Source organism: Bactrocera latifrons, unplaced genomic scaffold (genome assembly GCF_001853355.1).
Source record: "Bactrocera latifrons isolate USDA-ARS-PBARC rearing strain unplaced genomic scaffold, ASM185335v1 scaffold_37, whole genome shotgun sequence".
Classification (NCBI taxonomy): domain Eukaryota; kingdom Metazoa; phylum Arthropoda; class Insecta; order Diptera; family Tephritidae; genus Bactrocera; species Bactrocera latifrons.
In genome coordinates this window covers 74,046-88,045 of record NW_017537012.1, presented here as the reverse complement: position 1 = coordinate 88,045, position 14,000 = coordinate 74,046, and the positions used below count along the sequence as shown (strand labels likewise).

General features: G+C 33.7%; 2 protein-coding genes across 6 annotated transcripts in view; both read right to left on the bottom strand.

The window, feature by feature from the left end:
* Positions 1-10,753, bottom strand: part of LOC108971965 (calcium-transporting ATPase type 2C member 1) — a 110,032-nt gene extending 99,279 nt beyond the window's left edge. Inside the window, exons 1-2 of one of the 3 annotated variants that reach the window (XM_018938333.1) lie at positions 10,704-10,753; positions 8,900-9,552 (exon numbers count right to left, since the gene is read on the bottom strand). In XM_018938333.1, coding sequence (XP_018793878.1) covers positions 8,900-9,310 — 411 coding nt within the window. In that variant the 5' untranslated portion in view covers positions 9,311-9,552; positions 10,704-10,753. Of the gene's footprint in view, positions 1-6,188; positions 6,915-8,899; positions 9,553-10,703 lie in introns of those variants that run through there. The other 2 variants (XM_018938334.1, XM_018938337.1) reach the window with 2 other exon arrangements.
* Positions 10,754-12,743: 1,990 nt separating this feature from the next.
* LOC108972013 (ras-GEF domain-containing family member 1B) overlaps positions 12,744-14,000 on the bottom strand; it is a 5,356-nt gene continuing 4,099 nt past the window's right edge. For all 3 annotated transcript variants that reach the window (XM_018938438.1, XM_018938439.1, XM_018938440.1), the window contains 2 exons: positions 13,657-13,859; positions 12,744-13,518 (listed from right to left, as the gene is read on the bottom strand). In XM_018938438.1, the coding sequence (XP_018793983.1) occupies positions 13,230-13,518; positions 13,657-13,859 (492 nt within the window). In that variant the 3' untranslated portion in view covers positions 12,744-13,229. The remainder of the gene's footprint in view (positions 13,519-13,656; positions 13,860-14,000) is intronic.

The window sequence follows — 14,000 nt, the reverse complement described above, 5'->3', positions numbered from 1 at the left end:
CAATTTTATGTTTTAACGAAATTTCGCCAAAAAATTACGCAGACATGCCAAAATAGCACAGATGAAACGGCTGATAGCATCACACATCCTCTTAAACAGCAGTTAAAGCAGCAACATCAACTTGCCTGCCGGTTTGCTYCTTATTTTGTAGCAGACTACTGCCTCGGTTTGCCGCTGCGGTGTRCTAGGTTCATTGTTGTGCCRCGGTGGCGTTGAGGTTTGTATGTTCAMTGTGGCTTCCTGTTGATTGTATGGTTGCTGCGCTTGTCACTCACATCGCACTGTTGMGTTGCCGTGGCGGACWGTACGCAGTGTGCAAAGGAAAGCTGTATAATGGCAAAAAGGAGTGGAAATAATAAAATAACGCACATAATGAGCTAGCGCGCATTACGCGATGCTGTGCGCCTTTTCACGCTTGGCGTTGCTTGCTGCGTGCATGTCGCTGTTGCTGACAATGATGATGATGACCGCTAACCGCGTTAATGCATTATGTCTTTAGAGTGTATTTAAAATTATAATGAGTCATGAGAGAAATTAAAATAATACATATATTTTATATATCAAAATTAAATATATGTAAAATGAATGTTTGTATAATTTTTGCTCGCACAAAATGTAGCAAACAATGTGAAAAGTAAGTTAAACCAATGGAAAATATGCAGCTGAAACGTATTTGTAAATAATTACTCATACGCCATGGCGTCGGCAGCTGAAACTTACTTGTAAATAATTACGCATACGCCTTGGCGTATTAATTTTTTAATTAATTTGAACGAAAGTCGTTAAAAACAGCAATCATGCGATTCTTGGTGATATAATATATTTTATGAGGAAATATTGTATAGTGGACAGCAGCATACTGATCGTGTGTCACTGTATGTCTCTTTGGCATAAAGAAATTCAAAATTTACAATGACAATAACTATTGATCACTACTGGAGATAAAATATCGAACCATAATTTTATTTTAGAACGCATTCTTCTCAGTGTAGTGGGAAAATTTCGTGAAGATATCTTGTCAAATAAAAAGTTTTCCATAAAAGACCTTGATTCCGAACGTTCAGTTTGTTTGGCAGCTATATGATATAATAGTCCGATCTGCATAATTTCTTCGGATATTTTAGAATTCTTATGGATACTAATTCATGCCGAATTTAGTAAAGATATCCCGTGAAGTAAAAGGTTTTTCCGCACAATAACTTTTTTCCGATCATTCACTTTGTTTGGCAGCTATATGATAAAGTGCTCCAATTTGAAAATTTTTTTCAGAAAATTTTTCTCTGGTTAAACACGCCCATAAATGGAATATTAAAGCCGAGCCAATAAAACTGAAACATTCAAATCACGTTTTAGTGTCCAACAGTTGTTGTTGTTGTTGTTGTTGTAACGGCAGAATTCTGCCGACTTGACAGTCCTTGGCCGGATAAAAATCCGGGTCCGTTCCGGTTTTCCTAGACCCGACTGTCGTGGGAACGGAGTGTCCAACCGCTCTTCTTGCTTKCTTAGAATTTATTGCTGTTCCCTTTCTTTTGCATATAGCTACATACTCAAACCCGAAAAGAACACACATGATTGCCTGACTGTGCATTGCGCATAAAAAGCGCATTAAAAACCACAACACTGAACCCTCGCAAAAAGCACAACAGTTTGACGAGCCCGCACGCACACAAACAAATGTYGGCAACTTATTTATTTGGCGACCATAATCAGCATAATAAAATATGAATTTGCATATTTTCACCGCAACACGCGGACGCGCTCAGTACGCACTCATATAATTAATTTGAAACAAGGAAAATTAATATGAAAATAAAACACAGAACAAACCCGGTAAACATACATAAAAAATGCAACATGTGTATGAGTAATTGCCAACACACACCCACAAGCGCATTAAAATGTTGCTGATGTGGCAAGTTCGAATAAACGCCCGTTAGCCGCAACGATGGCGGTTTGCTGTTGGCGCCCGGCCAATTACATAAGCAAATTTGTAGCTATGTATGTGTGTGTGGGTGTCTGTTTACTTTTCAACAAACTTTTAATTTGAATTAAAAACAAACAAACTGACACGCATACAAAGACAGACATTAATTTTTCACAGCCAAACGAAAGGATTGCACGCCGAAGGTGGCCCAATGCCAAGCTTCACACATCATCGCTAACATAATTAAATAAACCATAAAATTAAATGATTACATTTAACAGCTTCCGCCTAATTTAAGCGCACATTAGCATTTCTGTGTGTGTATGTATATGCAGAGGCACACATAAAAATTCGTATATATAATATGTATGTAGGTATACGAGTATGTGTTGGTAGACATTGTAGCATATGCCTGTGTGCGCTTGATTTATGGCAGTCAACCACAGCGGAAGTTGCACAAAGTATGACTGCCAATGACTGCCTCATTTCGTCCGGATATGCCGTACAGTGCTGTCAATCTTCCTGTAGTCGTAGACGAGGCGGGCGCAGCGCAAAGTTAGTTTTGAAAGTCAACAAATGAGTTGAAATTAATTTCGGAGAAGTCATAAATAAATACTGTATTTTTGAAGTGCAGCATTTGAGGCAATTGTGCATATAAATAAACTGGTGGTTTGCGTAACTATGAGACTGGCTATCGTGTGTGTGAGTTTATGTATGCATAATTTTTACTATTGTTTTAAAAATGTATTTTTCTCCGAAATTCGAGGGTTGAAAAATAATATTTTTCTTAAAAAGTAATTTATTCATTAAAAGAAAGGAAATTTAAGCAAATTTTATTTATAAAATATTTTCCAACTGCCTTATCAATGCAGTGGTAAGTCATTATTAATGTAGCATTCTTTCTTCTATCAATCAGTTAAGGTAAACAAGGTTTTTAAAATGATATTATAATAGTTCCACTAAAGTGATATGAAAAGCCATTTCGACCGGCAGACACTTATTGCCAAGAACAAAATTAATAATAAATTATATTTATGAAGCAGTTGACAATTGCTAGCGCGAAATGTCATAGGCTCATTTTGTACTGCCTTTTTCTATTCGCCATTCTTCTGCTCGCTTCTGCCCTCCTATCAAAAAAATTTCATGGAAAAGTAACAAACAAATTTATCAAATTGAATACGTACAAGAGTGTATGCGGATACCTTATTAAAGTGGATAACCTCTATATTCAATACTATTTGTTCTCTTATATTTAAGAGCAATTTTACTACTATTGTATAGACAAATGAAAATAGTATCGAAATTAAAACGAAATCATGTATCGATAATTTATTATTTTTTAATTTTTAAATCGAAAAAATACCAAAAAAAACTATTAAGTTAAAAAAATGCATATTTCGATAACTTTTTTTTTAATTTTAAAATCGATTTTTTTATTCGCTAACTTACGAAAAATCTTTTAGTTATAAAGAATCGATTTTTTTCATATTTAGATAAATTATCTTTTAAAAATTTTAATTTTTCTTTTTTTATATTTCGATAAATTCCAAATGAATATATATGGTACACATGATGAATTGGAAAAGTAAACAATTTTGCCATACTTCAGTAAATTATTAGAACAAAAATTAATCGATTTATTCAAGTTTGATAAATTATAAGAAAATCRATTTTTTAATATTTAGAAAAATTATAACAATAAAAATAACATATTAAAATTAATTATAAAAGAAAATCGAAAAAGTGGATTCTCTCATATTTCGATAAATTATTTTAAAAAATAATAATAATAATTTATTTAAAAAAATGTGATTATTTGTATTTGTATTTCTCCATACAAATGACCTACTAGTTTTTTAATAGTTCAAAAATCGGGTTTCGGCGAACCAAAAGTTGCAAAAATTGTGGGTAAAATTCAACGTCGCTATTTTTTAAATTTTTTCACGGACAAGATATTCTACACAGAWTTTTTTTTTATCCACAGAGAAGGAAGAAAGTCGAATAAATTTTTTCTCTGTTAAAAAGGAATATGACTCCACATTAAACCAAGTATTCATATTGCTTRTCTAAACTTTCTTTGCTGGTATTGTTTAAGTTATCCTTTTTTGCTAACAACCTTTTTCAGATCAAAGAAGTCGTAAGCGTTGCAAAGTTTTGACACACAAATATACTGATTACCACCATTAGAAGCATCACTCAAACGAAAATTCACTTATTTTAATACAAATATAATTTACCACTTTGCACACATACACACGCACACAAAATGACATAAAACTTTTCAAGGTTTCGATTGTAATGAATCGGTTTCACACCCAACCATTGGCAAGCACAAGCACACAAATGTATGTCGGCTACTAGCAAGCTTCTTTGCCACCGCAGAAATATGCTATGTATGAAACTTAAGAGGAATTTTGCCAACAATGGAATTTCTTGATGAGAAAAAAAAACACACACACACTACTATAGAACGATATAGAGAGTGTGTGCGAGTGTTTGTCATAGAGTATTCATAGAGAATATGCTGGCGCGGTGTGTAGTGAAGAGAAAATTAGGAATGATAAGCTTGAGACGGGAAATGTGTAAATATTTCTGGCAAAATATTTTGGTAAAATTTTCAAACAAAAAGTACCACATGAATGAACTTGGCAAAGGATATGGAAAAAGTTTTCACTTTTCACATGCATAAGAGCACATGGACACACACAGCCACCTATGCAAGCGAGCAAAGTTTGTCCAACTGCATGCATTGTCACAGGATACTGTGTGGTATGTGCCTTCAAGGCGAAATGAGAACTTGAAATTTGAGCTTATATGCACTGATGACTGCATATATACGTTTTCAAGTAATAAGTGCGATAAACTTCCGAAAGCATAAATATATTGCGAGGCAATGGATTAAATTAAGTGAAATTTCGACAAAAGTTGAGATAGCTTTGAAGTGAAAAGTATGCTGGAGTGTTTTAAASTTAATTTAAAAATATATAGCATACATTTTACCCTATAAATATATATCAGAGATTTGTTCGGTGAGCAAAAAATAGTAAGATATTTTAATTTCAATTTCGAGTGAAAATTAAACAAACAGAAAAATCATAAGGAATTGATACTTGAAAATCAACAATTAACAGTCAGAGATATTATTGGCATCGTTGAAATATCGGAGGAAACCACTATGAAAGATAGTTTGTGCTAAAACCACGATTGGATCCCAAATCATTACTTTTTCGAGAAACACCGTATCACGAAACAGATTATTACTGCTATGCTATTCTATTCTATGCTTACGAGCCCGAAAAATATGATCAATCAGATGGATATCATGACAAAGGTGAGCTCAAGTCAAACAAACCTTGACGTGGTCAAAAATCAGGGTTATGTTGACAGTTTTTTTTTAATTACCGAGGTGAGGAGCACTTGAATTGCTTTCCACCGGCCAAACTGTCAACAAGGAATGCTATTTGAAGCTATTCGTAAAAAGAGGTCATAATTATGGGACGACCGTCACATACTACATTGATTTTTCGTGAGTTTTTCACCAAATCCAACTACCGTATTTACCAGAATTGAATAGTTTATTATAAAAGTTTTATATTTTTCTCTTCATGACTATATATTATATTACGTGTTATTATTTGCAAATCGACTACTTTGTAACTGCACCACTTTCAACAATCACTTGGCTCAACAACACCCATTCATATTTAACGCATTTCCAAATTCACTCCCTGCAATGCAAAAAGTATCCTACCTAAGCAAAAAATCTTTATTTCTCACCATTCACTTATGCGCACTCTTAACTTATCACATTTTATATAAAAAGAGAGTGTTTAAATGAGTTAAGCCTCCCCCCACTCTAAATGGGAAAAACTGGCCCACCTTAACAAAACACACCACAGTACAGCACATGATCACCAAACACCATAATCGACGAATGAAAAGTGCGGAGAGCATGCTGCGCACTCAGTTAACACGTTTGCAGTGTGTAGTGTCCCCAAAACAAAAACTATGCAAATTGCTTTTGCGTATATTTGCAAATGCATTTGTATTATGTTCTTGCTGTATGTTTGTTGCGATTTTCTCGAATATTTCTGTGCATAACTAAGTAATTTCAAGGCCATTTAATAACATATTAACGTATAGGCAATCATTTATTTAACTAATAACTGCATTATATATTATATATGTATGTACATACATGTGTGTAAGAAAACATACTACTAATTAAATAAATATATGTAATTATACATGAATTTTCACTTACTTGAGACGTACTTATTTTAGAGCACCCCACCATTGCCTTGATAATTGCAGCTTCCTTTTACACCTGCACACTTTTTTACATTTAGATATTCACACGCGCCGACTCTCGCCACTCATTTGCAACACACATACATATGTATTTTTTCATTCACGAAATATACTCTTAAAATCGAACGCACGCACTAATGWTTTACATGCCTTCTTCAAAGCGCACTTCGAACTTTATTTTTAATAAAAGTGTTTTCAAATTAACACAAAATTTATTAAGAAATCTTTAATTTTATCCTGCTGCGGTTGAATGCATTCGTTTTCATTCGCGTTAAAACCAACTGTTAACTAAAATGTATAACGGATGTGAAGACGTCTGATTGACTTTGATTCACAGACTGGAATACAAAAAATATCCTACTACAAAGCTCACGCGCATGCTAACAAAAACACTTTATTTCTCACCATTCACTTATGCGCACTCTTAACTTATCACATATTTCATATGGAAAGAGAGTTTTCTACTGTCTGTCTTTTAATTACCAGTAATATCAAGTGCGCAAAGAGAGCATACCTCGCACTCAGTTCACACGAGACACCATGCGTTCGCTCTATAMTCTGTAGTGTCATCAAACAACAATGATATTAATTGCTTTTGCGCATATTTGCAAATGCATTTGTATTATGTTGTTGCTGTATGTTTGTTGCGATTTTTACGAACATAACTAAGTAACTTCAAGGTCATTTATAAACATATTTACGTATTGACAATCATTAACTCAACTAATAACTGCATTATACATCTATGAACATGTATGAACATGTTTATATTAAGAAAACACACTATCTTCTAAATAAATATAAATATGAACGCATTTTCACTTGGGCCGTAACCATTTTAGAGTAATCTGCCATTGCCTTGGTGTTTTCAACTTCTTTTCACACTTGCACGCACTTTACACTAACACTCTTACATTAAAATTTTTTCGCCAACTCACGTCACTCATTTGCAAGACATATATTTTTCATTCGCAAAATAGCCGCTTGAAATCGAACGCACGCACTAATGTTTTACATGCTTTCTATAAAGCACTCTTCGAACTTTATTTTCAATAAAATTATTTTCAAATCAACACAAAGTTTACTAAGAAATCTTCAATTTTATCATGTTACGATTGAATTGCACTCGTTTTCATTCGCGTTCGAACAAACTTCTCAATGAAACGAATAACGGATGTAAAGGCGTCTGATTGACTTTGTTTGCAACAGGATTGCATTCGCCTTGAAAAAGTTTTAAGTTTTTAGAAAACAATTTTTGTTTAAAAAAATATAAATATACATTTTTTTTTCAGCGGATGTAAAATATATTTATTATAAGTAGTAGTTATAAGTTTTTAGCAAGTTGCTTTACGTTTTTATTTTTAATAGGTAAATAACGTATMGGTATACATATGTATATTGTGACAAAAAAATACGCGAAAATTTAATTTAACAACTTTTTCAAGGATTAGAAAAATCGTTGGCGCAAGTGTATTGCGGCCAAGGGTGATTACTTTAGGGTAACACCATAAATTTTGAAGAATAAATTAAGAATTTTAAAATTATGARTAAAATCTTACTATTTTTTCTCATAGTAGTAAATGTCATCTTCTTTTTACTTGATTTTTGGTAAAAGAGAATATAWTAAAATAAGTCAGAGCCAGTCGTGAAATTTTACCTAAATTTCTACCCTACATTTAGTAAATAAATGGACTACACTTAACTACCCTATTGATATTAATATTTATATCCACCACTATATTTATGAGCCCACATATAAACCGAACWTTAATCGCCTCGATTGATTTTGTTTATTCATACTTTTGGTGAATGTTATACACACTTACATATTATGTATATAATGTTATATTACATACTCACAAGGTGACACTGACAAATGACACGTTAACGTAGGGCTTACCTTTAATCTACGTCAATGAACACTTTTCAGTTTTTAAATATTAATGGCTGACCGCTATTTTTGGTTTTAAGGRACTTTCCTTTTTTCCTTTTTTTTATGTTTGTCATTTTCGAAGCCTTATTGTAATTTTATTACATTGATATTGTTTTTACACTGTTATACGGTTATATTACTAATATGAATTCTTTATGGAGGGTTGATATATTTCTTATGTAAATTTTTTATGTGGGGGTTAGACGGTGTTTTAACGTTGGCCATAGAGTAAATTTTATTGAAATGAGTTCATATGGAATGTTTCAAGCAATAAGTAAGGTTATTTGAGTTATATTATAATTTTTTAATTATAATTAGAAACAAATCGGTAGAATTTTATTTATAAAAAATGGAAAAAAAGGGAAAAAAAAGATCTTTATCTTAATTTTGATAGGGTAGTTTGTATAGCTATATGATATAATGATCCGATCTAAACAAATTGTTTGGAGATTATAGCGCTACTTTGGATAATGATATGTGCCAAAGTTCGTAAAGATATATTCAAAAGAAAATAAGTTGTATATGTAAGGACTTGATTTTGAAAGCTCAGTTATATTGATATGCATTTTGGATACTACAGATTTCGTAAAAAAACTTAAAAATATTCAGTATATAAATATATAAGCTGTACGCTGCATAGTCACACTATATTGCGCCTAAAAACAGTTCAAAAGATTTTGTTTTACCCAAAAAATAACTTCTTTACCTTTTATTGATAAATGACCACTTACCTCGATTACACTATCACTGCCCAAAGCAACAGCCACACCGCCGCCACCACGCACTTTCCTATCGCCACTTTTGGCTGACGTGTTCACACGCACATTGGCTGCACCACCGCCAACAACATTCGTACGGGTACCAACACTACYACCGCTGCTTAAAGCAGTTGCTATTACAATTTCGTCCTCTTCGTCGTCGAAAACGTGACCCTCCAATGCGCTGGCTGCGTTTAGGTCACCAGTTGCTGCTGCTGTTTTTGTTGTTGTTGGGACGTGTTCGTCGTCGTCTGTATCGTCTGCCAAACCAATGCCAGCAGCTAAATTAAATTCATCCGAAGCACTTGCATCCACATCCAATTGCTCTTGGAAACTTAAATCTAAATCTTGGGGTAATTTTGCATATTTGTTGTGACTTTTCATTTTCCAAACACGACGACACGCTGTGTTTATATGTTGATTTTCCGACTAATTGTAAGCCAACAGCAATATTGGCCAAAGGGGGTCAGTTAAAAGGCGGATGACTCATGCGTGCAGTAAGACGAGAGAGGGGAGTAAATGTGGTGATTTTTTTATATGGTGGAAATTGTAACGGTTTTCATGTTTATATGTATGTTTTTGTTTTTACTTCACACTATCACCTTATTTCTCCAGCGTATGTATAGCTATGTTGAAAAATATTATTAATTTTTTAACTTGCCGAAAACACACTAAGCCACAAGTAACTGTATGCACCGCTATTCACTAACTGCCAACCGCACTGCATAAGTCAGTGGTGCACAGTGTTAGCGAAAAACCAAACAAATGAGCACAATCGATTTTTCGTCGCTATTAATTGCCTGTGCGTTTTTGTTTTTTTTTTTTTTTTTGTCTCACTTTACATACAAATTTTTTTATTTACTTTTGTGCCAAATATTTGTTTTTCTATACAGCAGACCGTACGCCAACAGGTTCCGTCGCAATGCATCACTCCAGTCAACAATGTATAATAGTATATTGGCAGCACTGCATTTATTAGCACAGAAATATTGTTTTTAACACAGCCGCGCAATCAATACGCGATAGCAGCATTTCCGCCGGAAGAAAGTATGCCATGCAATGATTGAAATGGATCACCAATGCCATAMAAATTACCAGCGTCAGTCGACCAATTCAAGGACACGTAAGCGTTGCAGCGCCACTAACAAATATCAACGTTGTTAATGCACATGCCAGCACAAAGCATCCGTGTAGACAATGCTGTCGCCGCAGTCAACGTCGCTGCGACTGCTGCAACTGCTGCACTTGCGGCAAGATTTTACGCCTCAGCGGTGYTCTAAAGCGATTAGGAAACTGCAAAGACGTTCAGGTTACCTACATACCTACACACAAACATTGGCATATGTCGTATAAGGCTGACAGAGTGAAGTTCCTACGTACACGTCGCATTCACGGAAATACTTTCACTGCCGAAAAGGGGAGTCACTCGGCTGTGGGTGACGTTACGACGAGACACACAAAAATATGCACAGAAATTGGAGCAGTGCAATGCTGCGCGTGTAATTAAATGGTACAATTCGAGCATAAGTCGCGTCACTTGTAACAAATCAATGTCTTCTTTCTTTCGCTCTCACTTTTTTCACCACGAATTTGCAGTTTTAGCAGGCAGTTATGTTTATCAATTTTTTTCACCGGAAATGTTGCAAGTGTTTTTATCAACAAAATATTTACTTTTTTACTTTATATTTCTAATTAGTGAACACTTCACCAAAAAAGAAAACACTTCAAATGGATTTTTGCTCCAATTGGAATTGTCTCTTTGTTTCTTTTCATTTACCAGTCTTGTTGCCAGAAACGCGCTCTAGCCAGCCATTCGGCTCAACGTCTCAAACACTTTTGACAACTGAAATGTTTTTGCCACAGCGAAGCCGCCAAATGGCAGTTTTTCCATTATCGCGATTCGCATTTGCCGATTTTCCGTACAAGAATGTCAAAAATTTACACTACTGAAAAACTGTTAAGCAAAAACAATGCRTCCGGCAATAGCGGTCGTCTCACTTCCACGCATGTTTATTGCTCTACAACGTATTTGCAAGCTACTCGTTCTTATTGGATTTTCTTTGCATTTTACTTTTGTGCATGCATTCGCCTTTTTCTTATTAACACAGTGTTATTGTTGTGCATACATATTTAGACAGCTTGTTTGTAATAGATTTTCATACAGTTATACGCAGTTTCCAACTGAAATATGGCGTTACCAACCTAAAATTAAAAATTGTCATTTTTAATAAACGCTGAAATGTTAAAATAGTGACGTATTAAGTGCTTACCAATGAAATATGTCACTTGTGTACCAAAATTTGTTGCTTTTGTCAAATTTAAAACCATACGATCCTCTTTATACACTTACTACCTGTTGCCTCAGCGAACGTAATTTACTCTACTTATATTCTGGTAAATGATGGTATGGCCTGTGATAAAATAGTTGTAATCAAGCTAATATCGTTAATAATAACGGAGAATTTTTACAACTTTCCAGCTTAGGATGCCCGCAGACGCTCAAAGCCGACCTTAATGCGTGTGCGGCGTACATAAGTTAGGTTAGGTTAATCTGGTCGCATAGACCCGTCTGATCCTTTGCGATACCGAATGGAGWTCACTTGTCATCGTTTAGGACGCGAATTTAACAAGACTTTGGCGCCTTACTGTCGATACCTCTTCCAGTGCTTACAACTTAGTCTTGCCAATGCGGGACAAGTGCACAAGCGATGCTCCATCGTTGCACAAGAAACCTGCTCTAGGCATTTCCTGCAGTTTTCTCGTTCTGTTAGCTCCAGATCCAGAAAAATCAAGTGTGACGTAATGAATTTAAGAAAKAGAAATCTGGCAAGCATTTATTTTTTTGTAGAATTTATTTTCAGCGTCAGCTTGAGAAATTTGTTACAAATTTGTTTTGTTTACGGTTTTTGTCGGTTGTTGTTTAAAAAGTTTTTAGCTTAGGTTTAATAATCTTATAAAGGAAAGCATCGTAATAGCTACCACAATTCATTCGCTCGTTTTCTGCTCACTTCTCCTCAAATACTCGCACAATATTAATGTTGTTTGATGGTTTCGAAAATTTTAGTTTATTTATGTGTTTTTTTTTTTTTTGTGTTAATTTTTTAATTTAATTTTTGTGTTGTAAATTGCCATTGTTTTATTTACGCGTATATAAAGAAAATGTTCATGAACATAAATACTGCCTTGTTGTTGCTTTTATAGTGAGCATTTGTTATCGTGTAATACAATTGATAACTAATTAGTTATATTTCATGTTTACGCTTTTAGTTTACAAAATATGCTTTTGATCTCTTCTCCTCATCATGTTCCAACTATATAATAGTAAATTTTAGTTGTAAATATCAATACTGTCAACTTAGCAATAGAAACACGCAATGTTCTCATAAATATCGGGTGCATTATAAGTTTTACATGTACATATTTAGCAAATAATGCATTTGCAAGTGTGTATGTATGTATATAGTACAATTACAACTTACATAAGAGTTTTTGTGTCCAATTGTTTAAACATTAATAGAGCTACATATCGTATTACAAAACACACACAGAGTTGTACATTAAATCCTTTTGAAGATAAACACAAAAGTGGTCACTTAAATAGTAAAAAAAAATCATAATTAGTTATGTATGTATATATAAAATAATATATTAAAGTAACTAAAATAATTTCTTTAAGAAATTTTTAATATTTTTTGTTGCTGTTTTTTAGCGTTATTTGAGATTTGCTTACGTTTTGTTTTGCTATATTTATTCGATAAATTACTAAATGCATTAAGTACAATTTACTGGCAACCACATAATGCTGCGTCAATGTTTATTTTTAAGTAGTACGCTATAGAATTTTCGACTTTTCAAGTCACAAAATTGTTCTCAAGTAAATTTTAATTGTGTTTCTCTCTTGTTCCTTTCATTACCCTACTATGATGCTATTAATTGTTGTTGCTGTTGCTGTTGTCTTCTTATATGCTAAASATAAATGTAACTAGACCTAGTATATGTTTAAAAACGTTTTGAAAATATCAAAGTAGGTATCAAAAAATGGCAAGCGTTCCGCAACAATTGCTAGAAACGAAAATAAACGCACGCGGGTTAGACATTTCGCAGAACGCAAATAACGGTTATTTTCGATAATTGCATTTGGAGTTTAATGTTTTTAAGTGTCAGGAATTTTGAACAAAATCAAATCAAGTTTTTMGACAAATAATGTCAAATACTTAGTTTGCGCCGCGTCCAACCCACTAGTGCCTACATACACACACTTTAAAAATAACATAATTTTTTGTTGCAACACTGTTGCAAACGACTATGGTTGGTGTTGATGTTGTTGCTCTTGCAGTTGATGTAATAATTGTTGTTTGGTTTCGGCTTTAACCGTTTTGTAACGACCCTTTTCCTCGGTGTTTTCGGGTGGTTCACATTCGAAAGACGCCATCGACAATGTGTTCTCATTTAAAACACTACTGGTTTGCAGATATGCAATCACATTTGGCATTTGCTCAAATGGGCAAGTGACCTTCTTCCATTCGTTAAACTCCATCACCTGTTTGGCGAGTTGTGAGCATTTTTCAAAATTGATATGATTGTTTGGCAAACTGTGAAGCAACGATGGAAGTAAATAAGAGCACAACATATGTATGTATTTAAATTTGAAATTTTAGTTCATTATAAGTACACTTACCGACTGGAAAAAATATAAAATTGAAATTTGAACGCATAATAAGTACACTTACCGATTGGAGCAGCCCTCGTTCAAAAAGTATAAGTCCTTAACGAATAAACTAAAAAATGGAATGATTATGCGTTCACGTTCCTCCGTAGCGCCTTCCGAACGCCACATGGCTGCCTTAAGCGTTGAGCGATAACTATTGAAATTCGATGTTGGATCCATTTGATGCTCCAGTACAGAGAATTTTGCAGATTGAACTTTCGACCACTAAAAAAAATAATTTTAATACAAAAAGGAAAAATATATTCAGTGATGAAAAAAATTCAGATCGCGCTTTTGATCACTAAAAAAAAAATTATTTAATTAAAAAAACGTTTATTTCAAAAATAATAATTTTGATTAATTCAA